The sequence below is a fragment of the Protomyctophum bolini genome (genome assembly GCF_963924005.1).
Source record: "Protomyctophum bolini genome assembly, chromosome: 20".
Lineage (NCBI taxonomy): Eukaryota > Metazoa > Chordata > Actinopteri > Myctophiformes > Myctophidae > Protomyctophum > Protomyctophum bolini.
Window position 1 is genome coordinate 2,495,029 of NC_137881.1, and position 14,772 is coordinate 2,509,800.

General features: G+C 41.7%; 1 protein-coding gene and 1 long non-coding RNA gene across 2 annotated transcripts; one reads left to right on the top strand and one right to left on the bottom strand.

Annotated features, from left to right (window-relative positions):
• Positions 1–1,058: 1,058 nt before the first annotated feature.
• On the bottom strand, positions 1,059–2,976 carry LOC308335547. The gene is made up of 3 exons (XR_013966039.1): positions 2,902–2,976; positions 2,089–2,176; positions 1,059–1,279 (listed from the first exon to the last, which is right to left on the bottom strand). It is a non-coding gene; the product is annotated as an uncharacterized lncRNA (long non-coding RNA).
• Positions 2,977–4,638: 1,662 nt separating this feature from the next.
• Positions 4,639–14,052, top strand: lsm3 (LSM3 homolog, U6 small nuclear RNA and mRNA degradation associated). The gene is made up of 4 exons (XM_080792727.1): positions 4,639–4,695; positions 6,699–6,809; positions 10,693–10,788; positions 13,413–14,052. The coding sequence occupies exons 1-4, from the start codon at positions 4,675–4,677 to the stop codon at positions 13,491–13,493; spliced, it is 309 nt and encodes a 102-aa protein (XP_080648853.1). The 5' UTR covers positions 4,639–4,674; the 3' UTR covers positions 13,494–14,052.
• The last annotated feature ends 720 nt before the right edge of the window (positions 14,053–14,772 follow it).

Sequence of the window (14,772 nt, forward strand, 5' to 3'; positions counted from 1 at the left end):
ATACTATACTATACTATACTATACTATACTATACTATACTATACTATACTGTAAAGTGCTATAACTACATAAAATGCAATTCTAGTAGCCTGTCTACGTAACATGCTGTGAGTCTGTATCAAATGCTATCTGAGTCTCCATCTGTCTTCAAGCACTTTCCTGACTTAATTGCCAGCACTAGAAAGAGCCCGTAGGGACAGTAGGGTGGTCCCGGGATAACTAATGTCAGACACACACCCTGTAATTTGCCGGTGAATTTGGGGCAGAAAATAGCTGAAGACGGTCCGTTAGGATGAGTCAGCACACATGATGTGAGCAGATGATGACGTTCAGACTCTCCCTGGGAAGATAGGGGGGAGGGGGGGGGGGGGGGGGCTAGGGTCGCAGAGGTCACGGAGGGCTTTCTGTACACCGAGTTCCGCGCTACGAGGTCTTGTAGGTCTGCTTTTTTTTATCGTGAAAATGTGTCGCAAATCTTTTTAATTTATATTCTTTCACAGTGAACGTTTTTTTGACCTGAGATCAGATTCTAAAAATGTTCTTCTACATCCTGACAGTTTTCTGAAAAAGCTATGTTTCTATGTCAGTCGTTCTTCCATTTTTCAAATAAATAGCAGACCTACAAGCTCATGAGCTTGTAGAGCTTGTAGATGCTTCTAGGGGGGGTCCCTAGAACAACATATTTTCAGATGGGGGGTCCGCGGCCAAATTACAGATAATTCTGGGGGTCCTTGACATGAAAAGGTTTGAGCACCACTGACTGACACAGAAACACAGGGTTTGTCTGTCAGTCTGTTATTGTCTGTATAGGAACAGACTGTGTGTCATTCTGTTATTGTCTGGAGGGCCAGCCTGTGTCTGTCAGTCTGTTATGGTCTGGAGGGCCAGCCTGTGTCTGTCAGTCTGTTATTGTCTGTAGGACCAGCCTGTGTCTGTCAGTGTCCAGCACTCACGTGAAGGCATGTGAGCAAAAAATGCACAAATTGTTGTCATCGCAAATTGCCATCATGAATAATTATAAATACTATATAAATAATTTGAAACGACATCATTTTGGTTATAGAATAAGGTAATTTTATTCACATTCACATGGAGTCAAACATACAAAAAAAGAAAATCACACCTGTGTGAACTGAGTGGTGCAAGGTTTCTTTTCATCAACAGTATAGCGATATTAATACATAAATTAATTTACGTTTGCATCAACGTTATAGTAACACATGTCATGATGATGATGACCTTTGACCCCTGCTGGCGGTAGATGCAGGCTGAACAAACCCTGGAAGAGAAGCAAAGACATCAATATTACATGATGATAATTATTATTTATTATTCTATTATTAATTATAGAATTATTTATTCAGCATTTGAGCCTTGATGAGATTTAGGGCTCTATTCTCGTCCATGCTAAACCCTTTATCCCTAAACTACTTTTTTTTAACGATTTTGAAAAAAAATAAAATAAATAGCAAATAGAAAAGAGAGCCTTTAGAGTCTCAGACCCAAAACTAAAGAATATGTTGTTGTCGTTGGATAAGATTCTGTCCACAGTTCCATGCTGTGTTGATGTTGGTACAATGGTACCATTATAGGGCCCGATTCATACTCCTATTTTACCGCTGTTTCGGCGCTGTAGTGTCGAAATGATTTGGGCTCGTCAGAACTTTTCAGTAGCACCGAAGAGACGACTTTAGGACCGTACCCCTCCCCCCCCCCCCCGAACCTCAAATGATGTCACATTGTAGGCTCTACAGCGCCGAACCGACTTTTATTCGGCTCTAAAATAGGAGTATGAATCGGCCCTTAGGAGAGATAACAGGCTGTATTGATGTTGGTACCATTAGGAGAGATAACAGGCAAACGTTTGATCGAAATAACAACTATTCTACATTCTTCTAATGGCGTATAGACATGCATTGTATCAGGGTTCTCTTCCACCTCAGAGCTATGGACGGAGCTGAGGGTGGAATGGGTTTAGCCACTGATCTGTGATCTGCCTCCTGATCCACTGACAACACACACAGTATACTGAGTTATACTGGCTGTTCTGGGATCTGAGGTTATAACACACTGAAGCCCTTTCCACACCTAATATAACTAATTATTTTCCATCCACCAGCTGTCTAAAAAACTGTGAGCAGCTGCTGTTCGCATGCAGCCGAGAACGTGGCAGCACCTACACACACACACACACACACACACACACACACACACACACACACACACACACACACACACACACACACACACACACACACACACAGGCACACACACACACACACACACACACACAGGCACACACACACACGCACGCACACACACACACACACACACACACACACACACACACACACACACACACACACACACACACACACACACACACACACACACACACACACACACGCGCGCACACACGCACACACACAGTAAAAAGAAAATAAGAAATAGCCCAATCAATTTGTAGGCTAGATCGGCTATTTTTTGGGTGAAGGGATTTGCTCATGTAAGCAGCTTACAATTATAGGCTTAATTAGTATAGCAGCAATATTAGCTCAAATAATTATTGGACTTATATAAAACGACATTGCCTATAATAAGAAAAACCTATAAAAAACTATATTTGTTTCAAGGTCATTTAATTGACCATCGTGTCATACATATATAGGCAGGCCTGTCTAATAGCCTGCATAAATATAACCATGGTTCACAACACATGTGCTCGTATCATGTTTCAGGGCTATAGCATAAATATATCATCATTTATTATTATGCACTGCAGTCATCTAAAACTATAATTCTAGTACAGTAGGTAATTAATACACATCTCTGTGTTCTATGTATACTATATTCTACGTGCATGGATTGGTTGTAAAGCATGAATAACGGCCCATGACTCACGTGTTTGTATTGTTATATCCAGTGCAGCGTATACTGTAACTATAACTGTAACGGTATTATAGTGTAACGTCCTGCTGGTCTGGGAGGCGTCTGGGAAGAGACGGTCTGTACAGTCACTCTGCGCCACATACACACTGGGGTTGCCACGTTGGATGCTGGAAACCAACATTATAACCTATACTCACTGTATAGCCCAGTGTGCAGGTCCCTTAAACGCTTTCATCATGTCAAGGACCCCCAAATTGACACTAATTAGCCCCCCGCGGACCCCCCATTTGAAAACATATGCCAGGGTATACCCACTGTATATGTTTATTTTTACCTTTTATACATTTTATGATGAATTCCTGTTCTGTTCTTTGACTATATATAGAAGTGTCTATTTGTATACGTCTCTAAATGTTTTGATTAATTGAACATGGTGGACCCTCTTGTAAACAAGTGTAATGCTTAATTGGGTCGTCCACTCACAGTTAACAGTCTTTGTATTGAGTTTGTGCTTGAAATGTATACTGTAATTCTGCAAACTGTTAATACATATTTCAATCAATCAATCAATCAATTACAGCTCTAGCAGTGATTCTCAACCAGTTTATTTTCAAGGACCCCCAGTTTGACATGCATTAGTCTACGGACCCCCAATTTATATTGTAAAAATCAATGTTAATTTGACTCTGAGAGTGTACAAATACATTTTCAGAGTTACAGACCCATAAGGGTCCATTTGGTTCCAAACTATCAATTAGCTGGGGACCCCATATGGAACTCCCTCAAGGACCCCTGGGGGTCCCCGCCGGTCCCCACTTTGGGAACCACTATATAGCCATATGTCTAACAGGGGGTCCTTGAAATTAAACAGGTTGAGAATCACTGTGGAATGCACTTCCCATTGCAGTCAGAACTGCAGCATCACTCCCAATCTTCCGCCGTAGTCTGAAAACCCACCTTTTCAGACTCCATCATGGCCCGTAGCACTTACCCTACCCCCTTAGATAGCATTTCTCTAGACTTAGATAGCATTTGATACAGACTTATAGCAAGGTTATGTAGACAGCACTATAATTGCATTGTAAGCACGTCATAGTACATATGTATAGCATAGTATAGTATATATGTATAGTTTATATACGTATAGTTTAATTATATAGAAATTCCACTGTTACGTTCTTAGCTTACGCATGTTTGATGATAAATGCTTTTTATATGATGTATTCCCATGCTTTTTTGTTCTTGCTTAATATAAATCGCTCTGGATTATGATACGCTCTGAAATGCCTATAGTAAATTGTAAATTGTAATCACTGCTAGCCGTAAGACCTTCTCTTATGGGGGTCCCTGGCATATCTCTTCAACTAGGGGGGTCCGTGGGGCTAGTGTCAATTCAACCAATTTCATTTCAAGGCCTATCATTTGTTCTGCATTTGATTTGAGTCACGGACCACAGTTACTTACATTTGAGATTTAGCCTCTCAGACCCAAAACTACAGAATATGTAGTTGTTGTTTCTTCTACATTCTCTAATTGTGTAGACTTCTTATGAATGAAATAATGCAGATGTTTAACAATAATTTAACTATTGAGAGCGTACAATGAAACCAACCCCCCCCCCCCCTCCTCCCTCTATAAATTATATAATAATTATTTTATGTGGATTTGCGCTGCTTTATACAGACCTGGCAACCCTTCTCCCCCGGGCTCCTGCTCATAACGTCATGGGCGCGCATGCGTCGTTCGTTCCGAACAGAAACGTTATAATAAAAGGGTACATCCAAGATGGCGGACGAAGTGGAGCAGGTTTGTTTCAAATAAAACTATTAAACTTTACATAAACACAACAGCAATATTAACAGTGTTTTAACGCGTCTAGCGTCGCGTGCAGAAGGTTTAGGTCTAGGTGTGTTTGTTTGGGACGAGTTCATAATGTTTACTATTATTTATGACTGTAAACTAAACAACAAGCTAACCGGGTTAGCTTCGATGTGTTGGATGGAACCACGGGGTCAGATCTACAAGCTCACGACGCGCGGCGGGTGCAACGTGTTGTGAGCTTGTAGATCGGCTGTTTTTCAGTGCGTAGTTAGCATTAGGCTAGCTGGCCCGGCTAAACGTTGTTGTGATGGAGGATGGATGAATGGAGTCAGTTAAAGCAGTGGTTCCAGAACTATGTAATGTCAAGGACCCCCAAATTGACACTAATTAGCCCGCGGACCCCCATTAAAAAAATATTCATGTATGTATTGTATGGCATATCTATGCCAGGGACCCCCATAACGGAAGATATTTGGCTCTAGCAGTGATTCTCAACCAGTTTAATTTCAAGGACCCCCAGTTTGACATGCATTAGTCTATACGGAGTACGGACCCCCCATTTAATGGTATTTCTATCTCTGGGACCCCCAATTTATATTGTAAAATCAATGTTAATTTAACTCATTTGTACACACTCAGTCAAAGTTACAATACAGACCCATAAGGGTCCGCATTTTGTTCTTATAACTATCATTTAGCTATGGGGACCCCCTGGAACTCCCTCAAGGACCCCTGGGGGTCCCCGGACCCTATGCTGAGAACCACTGAGTTAAACCGGTGTTTCTGAACTTAGCAGTATATTATTGTGTAATATTTGTATGTCTCTAAATGATGAATTGAACATGGTGGACCCTAGCCGCAATTTGCAACTCTAGATTTTGAAATTTGAATCTATAGAGTTGCAATACCCTCTCATCGACTCCCCATTCATCCAATGTGCGTTTGTGATCTGCTTGTATTAAAACAACGTTAAACTCACCAACATTGCAGCTCTAGGCCAAGCTTGAATTATCCTCTTTCACTCTGCCGAGCTTTTGTTTCATAAGAATCCCCCGTAGACATCTCTGTTATGAGCTACTTTCTGTCAATACATTCTGTGCAGGTGATTTATACATTTCTAAGTGTTTGGAGTTTGGAAGCACTCGTGGAAGTCACTGAACGGCCCTGCCGTACCACCTGTTTCACATTAATGTGCTTCCAAACTCCAATACTTAGAAATATAAATCACCTGCACAGAATTTTCTTGACAGAAAGTAGCTCATAACATAACATGTCTATGGGGGATTTTTATTAAACAAAAACTTGGCAGAGTGAAAGAGGAATAATTTCAAGCATGGCCTAGGCAGGCTAGCTGCAATGTTGGTGAGTTTAATACAAGCAGATCGCAAACGCAAATTGGATGAATTTCTACATGATTTTGTTTAATCCTTCTCATTAGAAATGCAGCAATGTTGAAAACAGATTTCTTTATTTAGTCTTTGTTTCCTTATATGAGATTTACTGAAATCTCAAAAAGGTGGGCATAATTAATAAGCTTTGGCTTCATTCAGCCCTTTCCTTTTCCGTCAATCGTATCATGTCAAACCCCCTCTTCCTTGTAATAATGTTGGATAAACCATGACCGAGACAGATAAACTATCTCTCTATCTAATGGGGAGTCAATGGAGGATATTGCAACTCTAGATTCATCCCATTCATATAAAAAAAAATCTAGAGTTGCAAATTGCGGCTATATGCAATTGTATGGTCGAATATGACATCAACTTAAGGCATTTGATTTAAGTATTGAGTTGCTAATCCCGACACAAGCGATACTTCCGATGGATATGGTCACCGTGATATTATTTGTGTATATTCTTCCTCTTGTGTGGACATAAACCGTGTGTGTGTGTGTGTGTGTGTGTGTGTGTGTGACTGTGTGTGTGTGTGTGTGTGACTGTGTGTGTGTGTGTGTGTGTGTGTGTGTGTGTGTGTGTGTGTGCGTGCAGCAACAGACCACCAACACGGTGGAGGAGCCGTTGGATCTGATCAGGCTGAGTCTAGACGAGAGAATCTACGTCAAGATGAGGAACGACCGCGAGCTGAGAGGAAGACTGCATGTAAGACCGCTGTGTGGGCTTGTAGATCTGCTGTTTTCAGCACGCAACCACGTGTAAAATGACTTATACTGGACCTCTTGTGTCCGCTATAGTCCCTTCCTAACATTTTAGTCTAGTTTTATTATTTCTTGACCAAATCAATATATTCTGTCTTATAGTTTGAGTCGTAGCTTTAGTTTTCATTTCGTTTTTTTTGTTTAGTCAGTGAAAAAAGGTAGTCGACAAACCTTTTTTTTGTCATAGTATTTTATTAGTCGGGGGGGTTAGGGTTAGGGTGAGGGTTTGAGAGTCTAACCAATGACTAGTCTAAACCAAATACTGTCTAAACCAGGGGTGCCAACATTGGCACAGTGGAGGGTTATCACTGGCATAAGTGTGTCACAGAAGTTTTCTTCAGTCCACTCACATATACAAATTACTTCCTGCACATAATTGTACATTCATTCAAACTTCTAACTCATGACTGGGGAGGAATTCTGGGACATACTGTAGGTGGGCTACTGCTCTGAGTTTAACAATCATCACATCCTGATGTGAAAGAAAATATTTCTAAGGTTATGTGTATCCTATGGACGATCAAAATCAGTTGGGAATATTTCATTTATTTTGATGGTGTCATAATTATATATATATGGCACACTGACTATCATGAAAATGAAAAAAGGGCACTTCATGTGAAAAAGGTTGCAGACCCCTGGTCTAAACTAAGTACTGCACCCCATTTTGTATTGCAATGCTGCCACTATTTGAACTCTATGTTGCCTCTCATCATCATCATCATCATTTTTTTAACTCACGACCATGATCATATGGTTTGGAGCACAGATTCATAAAAGTATACAATCGGAAGTATACAATACATTACAGATTACACGATATACATAGACATATCGGAAGGCTTTCCCCATTTGTACAGTGTAAGAACAGTTTTCAGAAACGCACCCAATTTATAGATTACTTTTTGTTTTTCAGATTTTAGTAATGCAATTAATTTAAACATAGAAGGGTGGGTAAAAAAAATAAAGTGGCAGGTATTTTTGCCTGAAATTCATAATGTCAGTATTCTTACATTCCAACAAAACATGATACTCAACTCATCTCCAATTCTGGCTTCATTTACATAGATTACAAATCCTCTTGACTTCTTTCCAATCCTTTATATCTACCGATGACCTTTGGGATTCTTGTGTTGTTTAGCCTAAGGTGGCAAATAGCCTGTCTATACTTACGGTTTTCACATGGAAGGTATTTTTCTAGTTTGAACTCTTGTTTGTAATCAACATAGATCTCCCATCCATTCCATGCCCAGGCGTAGTGTATATAACTCAATGTGTTGCCTCTCCTCATCCATTCCATGCCCAGGTGTAGTGTAGATAACTCAATGTGTTGCCTCTCCTCATCCATTCCATGCCCAGGTGTAGTGTAGATAACTCAATGTGTTGCCTCTCCTCATCCATTCCATGCCCAGGTGTAGTGTAGATAACTCAATGTGTTGCCTCTCCTCATCCATTCCATGCCCAGGTGTAGTGTAGATAACTCAATGTGTTGCCTCTCCTCATCCATTCCATGCCCAGGTGTAGTGTAAATAACTCAATGTGTTGCCTCTCCTCATCCATTCCATGCCCAGGTGTAGTGTAAATAACTCAATGTGTTGCCTCTCCTCATCCATTCCATGCCCAGGTGTAGTGTAAATAACTCAATGTGTTGCCTCTCCTCCTCATCCATTCCATGCCCAGGTGTAAATAACTCAATGTGTTGCCTCTCCTCATCCATTCCATGCCCAGGTGTAAATAACTCAATGTGTTGCCTCTCCTCATCCATTCCATGCCCAGGTGTAAATAACTCAATGTGTTGCCTCTCCTCATCCATTCCATGCCCAGGTGTAGTGTAAATAACTCAATGTGTTGCCTCTCCTCCTCATCCATTCCATGCCCAGGTGTAGTGTAAATAACTCAATGTGTTGCCTCTCCTCCTCATCCATTCCATGCCCAGGTGTAAATAACTCAATGTGTTGCCTCTCCTCCCCATCCATTCCATGCCCAGGTGTAAATAACTCAATGTGTTGCCTCTCCTCCTCATCCATTCCATGCCCAGGTGTAAATAACTCAATGTGTTGCCTCTCCTCCTCATCCATTCCATGCCCAGGTGTAAATAACTCAATGTGTTGCCTCTCCTCCTCATCCATTCCATGCCCAGGTGTAAATAACTCAATGTGTTGCCTCTCCTCATCCATTCCATGCCCAGGTGTAGTGTAAATAACTCAATGTGTTGCCTCTCCTCCTCATCCATTCCATGCCCAGGTGTAAATAACTCAATGTGTTGCCTCTCCTCCTCATCCATTCCATGCCCAGGTGTAAATAACTCAATGTGTTGCCTCTCCTCCTCATCCATTCCATGCCCAGGTGTAAATAACTCAATGTGTTGCCTCTCCTCCTCATCCATTCCATGCCCAGGTGTAAATAACTCAATGTGTTGCCTCTCCTCATCCATTCCATGCCCAGGTGTAGTGTAAATAACTCAATGTGTTGCCTCTCCTCCTCATCCATTCCATGCCCAGGTGTAAATAACTCAATGTGTTGCCTCTCCTCCCCATCCATTCCATGCCCAGGTGTAAATAACTCAATGTGTTGCCTCTCCTCCTCATCCATTCCATGCCCAGGTGTAGTGTAAATAACTCAATGTGTTGCCTCTCCTCCTCATCCATTCCATGCCCAGGTGTAGTGTAAATAACTCAATGTGTTGCCTCTCCTCCTCATCCATTCCATGCCCAGGTGTAAATAACTCAATGTGTTGCCTCTCCTCATCCATTCCATGCCCAGGTGTAGTGTAAATAACTCAATGTGTTGCCTCTCCTCCTCATCCATTCCATGCCCAGGTGTAGTGTAAATAACTCAATGTGTTGCCTCTCCTCCTCATCCATTCCATGCCCAGGTGTAAATAACTCAATGTGTTGCCTCTCCTCATCCATTCCATGCCCAGGTGTAAATAACTCAATGTGTTGCCTCTCCTCATCCATTCCATGCCCAGGTGTAAATAACTCAATGTGTTGCCTCTCCTCATCCATTCCATGCCCAGGTGTAGTGTAGATAACTCAATGTGTTGCCTCTCCTCATCCATTCCATGCCCAGGTGTAGTGTAGATAACTCAATGTGTTGCCTCTCCTCCTCATCCATTCCATGCCCAGGTGTAGTGTAAATAACTCAATGTGTTGCCTCTCCTCCCCATCCATTCCATGCCCAGGTGTAAATAACTCAATGTGTTGCCTCTCCTCCTCATCCATTCCATGCCCAGGTGTAAATAACTCAATGTGTTGCCTCTCCTCCTCATCCATTCCATGCCCAGGTGTAAATAACTCAATGTGTTGCCTCTCCTCCCCATCCATTCCATGCCCAGGTGTAGTGTAAATAACTCAATGTGTTGCCTCTCCTCCCCATCCATTCCATGCCCAGGTGTAAATAACTCAATGTGTTGCCTCTCCTCCCCATCCATTCCATGCCCAGGTGTAGTGTAAATAACTCAATGTGTTGCCTCTCCTCCTCATCCATTCCATGCCCAGGTGTAAATAACTCAATGTGTTGCCTCTCCTCCTCATCCATTCCATGCCCAGGTGTAGTGTAAATAACTCAATGTGTTGCCTCTCCTCCCCATCCATTCCATGCCCAGGTGTAAATAACTCAATGTGTTGCCTCTCCTCCCCATCCATTCCATGCCCAGGTGTAAATAACTCAATGTGTTGCCTCTCCTCCTCATCCATTCCATGCCCAGGTGTAAATAACTCAATGTGTTGCCTCTCCTCCCCATCCAGGCATACGACCAGCATCTCAACATGATCCTATCCTGTAAATAACTCAATGTGTTGCCTCCCCCCTCCTCTCCCATCCAGGCATACGACCAGCATCTCAACATGATCCTAGGAGACGTGGAGGAGACGGTGACCACGGTGGAGATAGACGAGGAGACGTACGAGGAGCTCTACAAGGTACACCATTCATTCATTTATTTATTTAACGCATTCTGACCTGAGATCAGATTCATACGAGGTTTCCACTGGACACACACTGGTCTGATGAACCCATTCTGACCCGAGATCAGATTCTAAAAAATGTCAGTCGCTCTTCGATTTTTCAAAAAAATAGCAGACCTACAAGCTCGTAGCGCGCCACTCGGTGGCGCGCTATGAGCTTGTAGATCTGCTATTTTTCAATAGCTAAAGCATAACATAATGTTTAAAACGCTAAAATGGGTTAACTCATTTAGACCTGAGCACGATTCTACAAAAAATGTCTTCTTACATCATGACAGTTTTCTGAAAAACCTCATGTTTCTGTGTCAGTTGGTGCTCAACCTTTTTCATGTCAAGGACCCCCAGAATTATATGTATTTGGCCGCCGACCGCCATCTGAAAATATGTTGTCCCAGGGACCCCCCATCCCAGAAGCAAAGATTTGAGTTAAAAACGTTCACTCTGAGAGAAGATATATTCAAAGATTTGAGCCACATTTTCACGATTCTTCTAAAATAGAAGATCTACAAGCTTGTACGTGCTATGAGCTTGTAGATCTGCTATTTTTCAACAGCTAAAGCTCGGGCAATCAATTAATACTTTGCAACCACTATATTAGTTAATGGCAAGTATTTCCTACAAGCTTGGAAGTCCAAAACTCTGATTATCAGTGCAACATGGTGGTAGACGGTGCCCCCTGGTGGCCTGTGGTGTAAGCTGTTGGCATGTAGTCAGTCAGGCAGGATGGTGGTGCTTCACAGAACGGGACGTGGAGTGACCTAAAACGAGCGCTCCATGTTTTTGGTTTAGCTGTGGTCCTAGTTTACTTTTTTTTTATGTTGAAATGCTTCCGTCATACAGTCTGGAGCAGGGGTACGCAACCTTTATTGTCAGAAGAGCCATTTTTGGCCCAGAAATGTATTACAATTCTATCTGGAGCCGCAAAAATATGTTTTCTTTAATTAAGCAAACTTTCATTATTTGTGATTTTTCTTGGGTTTTAATATTACATTTTATTGTTTGGTAATTTCTCAAAGCATGTCAAGTATACTGTATACCAGTCTGCCAGCAGCATTGGTGGTGAAAACAAACGTAGATGTCTTATTTCTTATTCTTATTTTTATCTGGTGTATAGGCAACATTGTTTTTCAATATTCCGTCGTACAGTCTGGAGCAACGGAGGCTCTGATCATGAGTCAAATATAAATGCTTCCATCATACAGTCTGGAGCAACGGAAGCTCTGATCATGATTAAAATATAAATGCTTCCGTCATACAGTCTGGAGCAACGGAAGCTCTGATCATGAGTAAAATATAAATGCTTCCGTCATACAGTCTGGAGCAACGGAAGCTCTGATCATGAGTAAAATATAAATGCTTCCGTCGTACAGTCTGGAGCAACGGAAGCTCTGATCATGAGTAAAATATAAATGCTTCCGTCGTACAGTCTGGAGCAACGGAAGCTCTGATCATGAGTAAAATATAAATGCTTCCGTCGTACAGTCTGGAGCAACGGAAGCTCTGATCATGAGTAAAATATAAATGCTTCCGTCGTACAGTCTGGAGCAACGGAAGCTCTGATCATGAGTAAAATATAAATGCTTCCGTCATACAGTCTGGAGCAACGGAAGCTCTGATCATGAGTATAATATAAATGCTTCCGTCGTACAGTCTGGAGCAACGGAAGCTCTGATCATGAGTAAAATATAAATGCTTCCGTCGTACAGTCTGGAGCAACGGAAGCTCTGATCATGAGTAAAATATAAATGCTTCCGTCGTACAGTCTGGAGCAACGGAAGCTCTGATCATGAGTAAAATATAAATGCTTCCGTCGTACAGTCTGGAGCAACGGAAGCTCTGATCATGAGTAAAATATAAATGCTTCCGTCGTACAGTCTGGAGCGACGGAAGCTCTGATCATGAGTAAAATATAAATGCTTCCGTCGTACAGTCTGGAGCAACGGAAGCTCTGATCATGAGTAAAATATAAAATATCTCTCTCTGTCTCTCTTTCTCTCTGTCTCTCTTGTTGTGGGAAATATGAAGACTCAAATCTATATAGTATATGCTTCCATGCTAGTCTGTCTGGTCGTGTCTGTAAGCCTATGTAAAAGGCTATGTCACACCTATTGTTTGTTATGAGACCCTGCTGGGCCTGAATAGGTATCACTAGGTAGTTCCTGTCTCAGGAGGAGGGGCGATAGCCAAGACAGCCATTGTAATGTACCTTTGTGATGGTCATGTTGATCGGTGGACCGGCTATTGGGGGACCTACAGAGAAGCTCAGGAGACTGGTGGGAGGGAGACCACGGGAGAGAGATGGAACTGAGAGAGAATGTTGAGGATCCAGGCTAGGCCTGCTAGACTGAGAGATGTTGTTTGCTTGTTGCTGTTCTTCTGAATAAACTTCTAAGATATACATTCACCCGGATGGACATATATTGATTTCCATAACACTCTCTATCTCTCTCTCTCTCTCTGTCTCTGTGTGTCTCTCTCTCTCTCTCTGTCTCTGTGTGTCTCTCTCTCTCTCTCTCTCTCTCTCTCTCTCTCTCTCTCTCTCTCTGTGTCTCTGTGTCTCTCTGTCTCTCTCTCTCTAGTCCACTAAGAGGAACATTCCCATGCTGTTCGTCCGAGGGGACGGAGTCGTCCTCGTAGCTCCGCCCCTCCGGGTGGGCTAGTAGCCACGCCCACTTCCTGGTTTTGAATCGACGCCCTCCAATGGAGACCCGGCGAGCTTCTGACCTCAGGGGGCGTGGCTGAGCGGCGAGCTTCTGACGTTCTGACCTATAAATAAGGAACCGTTTTGTGATTGGATGATGTTTTGCCTGAATTGTTGAATTGTTGACCGTTTATTCCGAAAAGAATAGCAGCGTTTTGGTTTTGTCAGATTATTATATTGTTTATACGTTTTTAGGATGGATGGCGGGGTTCGTTTTAAATACACCCGTTGTTTTAGTTGAATTTAATCGCAAACGATGTGAATTTCATCAGAGCTTGCCTCTAAAACAGAGGCTACGATCTGTGGAATAGTTTGGGCTTCAATAATTTGTCAAATATTATTTGTCTAATGCATTATGTGGATAATATTGATGTTTTTTTCTTGGCTTGTCCGTTACCAGCGACCCATAATGCATCAGGAGTGATATTCTTTGTTGGGGTCAGACTGACCCAGTCGTTATGTTCAAGATATTTGCGATTATTGAGTTATTGGTGCACTTGAAATAAAAAACAAGATCATTTTGTAATGAGTGAGTGAATGTTTGAAGATTATTGATGTTAACCTTTAGTTTGAACCAGTTTTAAGTTAAGTTTTATGGGTGGACTAGTGTAGAAACACAGGGAAGGTTGCCGTATATTACATTAGTCGATAGGTGGCTGTCGACCTAAATATTTTTACTTTGAACCTCTTTACTAAGCTGGGATGACCAGCATATCATTAACTACTGTACAATATTTAGTTTCTGTACTTTTACTCCTACATTTCAGAGGAAAAAAATATTTTACTCCACTACAATTATTTGAAAACTTAGTCGGTGATTTTGATTATTATTACAAAACATACATTAAGCACTCCAGCCCTTGTATATAATTTTGATCATAACAGAAAAATCGTTGCCTATTTTATACGATTTTTACACATTTGAAATCTTGAAATAGGACATTCTGTATAATGAATAGTTCTACGTTTTCTTACTTTTAACTATATTTTGATGCCAATACTTTAGTACCTTTTACTCAAGTACATTTTGAAATGCATGCAGGCTTTTACTTGTAAACAGAGTATTTATATTGCAGTATATTGATACTTTTACTCTCCCCTCTACAGGCTTACTATACGAGTCGCATCGACGAAAGAATATTTTTTTCTAATCCGAATTAATTTTATTGTCACATCAGGTGTGTGTGTGTGGGGGGGGGGGGGTGGTTTTGTTTTATCTGTTTTTGACTTTTTGTGCA

What these genes read in the sequence shown, in the direction of transcription:
- lsm3 (XM_080792727.1), top strand. Translation starts at nt 4,675, where the DNA reads ATGGCGGACGAAGTGGAGCAG. An exon ending in AGCTGAGAGGAAGACTGCAT is followed by an intron (nt 6,810 to 10,692) that starts GTAAGACCGCTG and finishes TCTCCCATCCAG; the next exon opens with GCATACGACCAGCATCTCAA. An exon ending in CGTACGAGGAGCTCTACAAG is followed by an intron (nt 10,789 to 13,412) that starts GTACACCATTCA and finishes CTCTCTCTCTAG; the next exon opens with TCCACTAAGAGGAACATTCC.